The sequence below is a fragment of the Helianthus annuus genome, chromosome 7, assembly GCF_002127325.2.
Source record: "Helianthus annuus cultivar XRQ/B chromosome 7, HanXRQr2.0-SUNRISE, whole genome shotgun sequence".
In the NCBI taxonomy this organism is placed as follows: domain Eukaryota; kingdom Viridiplantae; phylum Streptophyta; class Magnoliopsida; order Asterales; family Asteraceae; genus Helianthus; species Helianthus annuus.
In genome coordinates, this window is record NC_035439.2 from 144,429,044 (window position 1) to 144,431,538 (window position 2,495).

General features: G+C 34.3%; 1 protein-coding gene across 2 annotated transcripts; it reads right to left on the reverse strand.

Annotated features, from left to right (window-relative positions):
- Nucleotides 1-469: 469 nt before the first annotated feature.
- LOC110869033 (transcription factor MYB15) lies at nucleotides 470-2,253 on the reverse strand. Of its 2 annotated transcripts, none has more exons than XM_022118331.2 (3): nucleotides 2,033-2,253; nucleotides 1,086-1,215; nucleotides 470-996 (listed from the first exon to the last, which is right to left on the reverse strand). In XM_022118331.2, the coding sequence occupies exons 1-3, from the start codon at nucleotides 2,163-2,165 to the stop codon at nucleotides 651-653; spliced, it is 609 nt and encodes a 202-aa protein (XP_021974023.1). In that variant the 5' UTR covers nucleotides 2,166-2,253; the 3' UTR covers nucleotides 470-650. The 2 variants fall into 2 exon arrangements, with proteins under 2 accessions (XP_021974023.1, XP_021974024.1); XM_022118332.2 differs by lacking the exon at nucleotides 2,033-2,253 and adding an exon at nucleotides 1,735-1,966.
- Between the last annotated feature and the right edge of the window lie 242 nt (nucleotides 2,254-2,495).

Here is a 2,495-nt window from a genome sequence, read left to right on the forward strand (position 1 = left end):
CCCCATTCCACTCCCCGTTTTGCACTCAATCACTGGCAGTGATTCAAACACCTGGAAAGTGGTAAAAAATTTTTTTTTTTTAAAATATGATTGGTTGAAAGGGGTTGAGACCTATCATTCACCCTCTCTCTCCCACCTCTCCTCTTCTTCACCGAATCGGTGACTATACACCGAATTAGCAAGTCCCCACTCACCGAAATGTTGCTGGCGATCAATCACCGAGCAGTGAAACCATATCCCCGAAGGGGTCACCGCTATCGTACCGTCCTCCCTTAGTAACTGAAGCCAATCAATTATAAAAATCTAAAAACAAAAATATCGGTTGAATGTTTGGTTTTGACTTAACATAAACCAACTCATAATCAACCCTAACTTGTCATTATCATAGTAAGGTTGGTAAACCAAACAACATGATTGCAACATGACAACAATATGGATGGCTTTTACTGTACAATTATCCTCAACCAAATTAAAAAATAATAATAATAACAAATTTATATCAAAACAACATTTTGGATAGTTTACATTTTTCAATCCCTAATTGTGGAAAGAAATATTTAACCTATTTTAAAAACATTAAAATTTAAAATCTGTATTTTAATTTGTTTTTTTTTCCTGTAACTAACTATATCAACACTCTAACTTCTTCTTTAGTTCTTTAACATGCAATCTTCTTCATCCCATGACTCTACATACTCTTGATTCAAATCTATTAACAACCGATGATGCGGTACCCATGGACTCGAATTTGAGTCGATAGAAACTCTCTGTGATGTTGTACTAGATTCAACCGAAATTCGGTTCTCACTAGATGATGACACCAATCCAGAAAATTCTATAATCCGCTCGAATTTAATTTTCGGTTCTTCTTGTACTTTGTTTGTGGGATGACAAGTCCGTTGCCGTTCGTCCCTGCGCTTTTTCAAGTGTGTGTGCCAGTGGTTCTTGATTTCGTTGTCGCTTCTTCCTGGTAATTGTGCAGCAATGGCTGACCATCTGCAAATGTTGCAAATGTTATAAAAATGTTTCTAATTCTTTAACCGAGTGGTTGTATAGTTGAAATGATTATGATCAAAATCAGATACCTGTTTCCTATGGTTTGATGATATTTGATGATGATATCTTCTTCTTCCTTGCTAAAATTACCGCGTTTTACAGTCGGTCTAAGATAATTCATCCATCGCAACCTGCAACTCTTACCGCACCTTGCTAAACCTAATTACACAAACAATAACATCAGATTCATGATTCATTCACTAGATCCTCAAATTAAGCTAAAAACTAGCTTCAATTTCAATTATATCGGTTCGATTCATTCAAATTATACTTCAAATAGATGCGGAAATCAAACGAATCATGTATCAATTTCTCCTAAACTTTCAATGAAATCGAAATAAATCATTATTCTATAGCTACTTAATATAACAGCTAGCTACAATTTCAGCTCCATCGGTTCTATCAATCAGAATAATACTTCAAACGAATGCAGAAATCAAACGAATCACGTATCAATTTCTCTTAAACTTTTAACAGATCAAAATAAATCACTATTCTATAGCATTAATTTCAAATTCACCTCTGAAAAATCAACTAATTCACCACAGCTACATTCAAATCAAATCGATCTCCAGAAATCGAATGAATTACACTACTAATTCGTCCTAAATCAACAACTACAATTCGTTGTAAAGGAACATGTTATACACATAGAAGATGAAGATCTATCAATCCTACCGGCATATTTCAGAAGTTCGCGCCAATTCCAGTGGCCGTACCGTTCAATGTAATAATCGCATATCAAATTTCTCATAAACTTTCAATGAATCTATATAAAATATTTATCTACAGCTACCGTGAGTTAAATCAGAGCATTAATTTCAAATTCACCTCTGAAAAATCAACTAATTCACCACAGTTACATTCAAATCAACAAATTACTGCTAATTCGTCCTAAATCAACAACTACAAGTCGTGGTAACAGAACTTGTTATATACGAAGATGAAGATGAAGATGAAGATCGATCAATTTTACCGGCATGTTTCGGAAGTTCGCGCCAATTCCAGTGTCCGTACCGTTCAATGTACTCACGTAACTTGTTATCTTCTTCTTCACTCCAAGCGCCTCTTTTGACGCCATTTTTATCGATGCAAGGTGCTCTCACCATTTCCAGATCTCCGTTACTCTCTCTCTCTCTCTAACTTTCTCTCTCTATAACTGCCATCATGACGAGTTGAAATCTTAAGTTTGTTAGGATATTAGATCAGTATTGATTATTTTAATTATTTTAATTTATTATTTTATATTATGATATTTACGGTCTTACTACTTGATTTATGTGTGATGTGATGAATATGAACCTTGGTGTTTTATAATATGTGGAGTTTGGTCCCTCTCTTAGCCATCATAATTCATAACAATGTTATTTTAATGATGGAATTGACACATCTATACATATAATAAAGTAAACCAATAGTGCACACGTGTCATTCATTGA

Coding starts and splice junctions, on each gene's coding strand:
- LOC110869033 (XM_022118331.2), bottom strand. CDS start 2,165: ATGGTGAGAGCACCTTGCATCGATAAAAATGGCGTCAAAAGAGGCGCT. Junction 1,216..2,032: donor CGAACTTCCGAAACATGCCG/GTAAAATTGATC, acceptor TTGTGTAATTAG/GTTTAGCAAGGTGCGGTAAG. Junction 997..1,085: donor CATCAAACCATAGGAAACAG/GTATCTGATTTT, acceptor CAACATTTGCAG/ATGGTCAGCCATTGCTGCAC.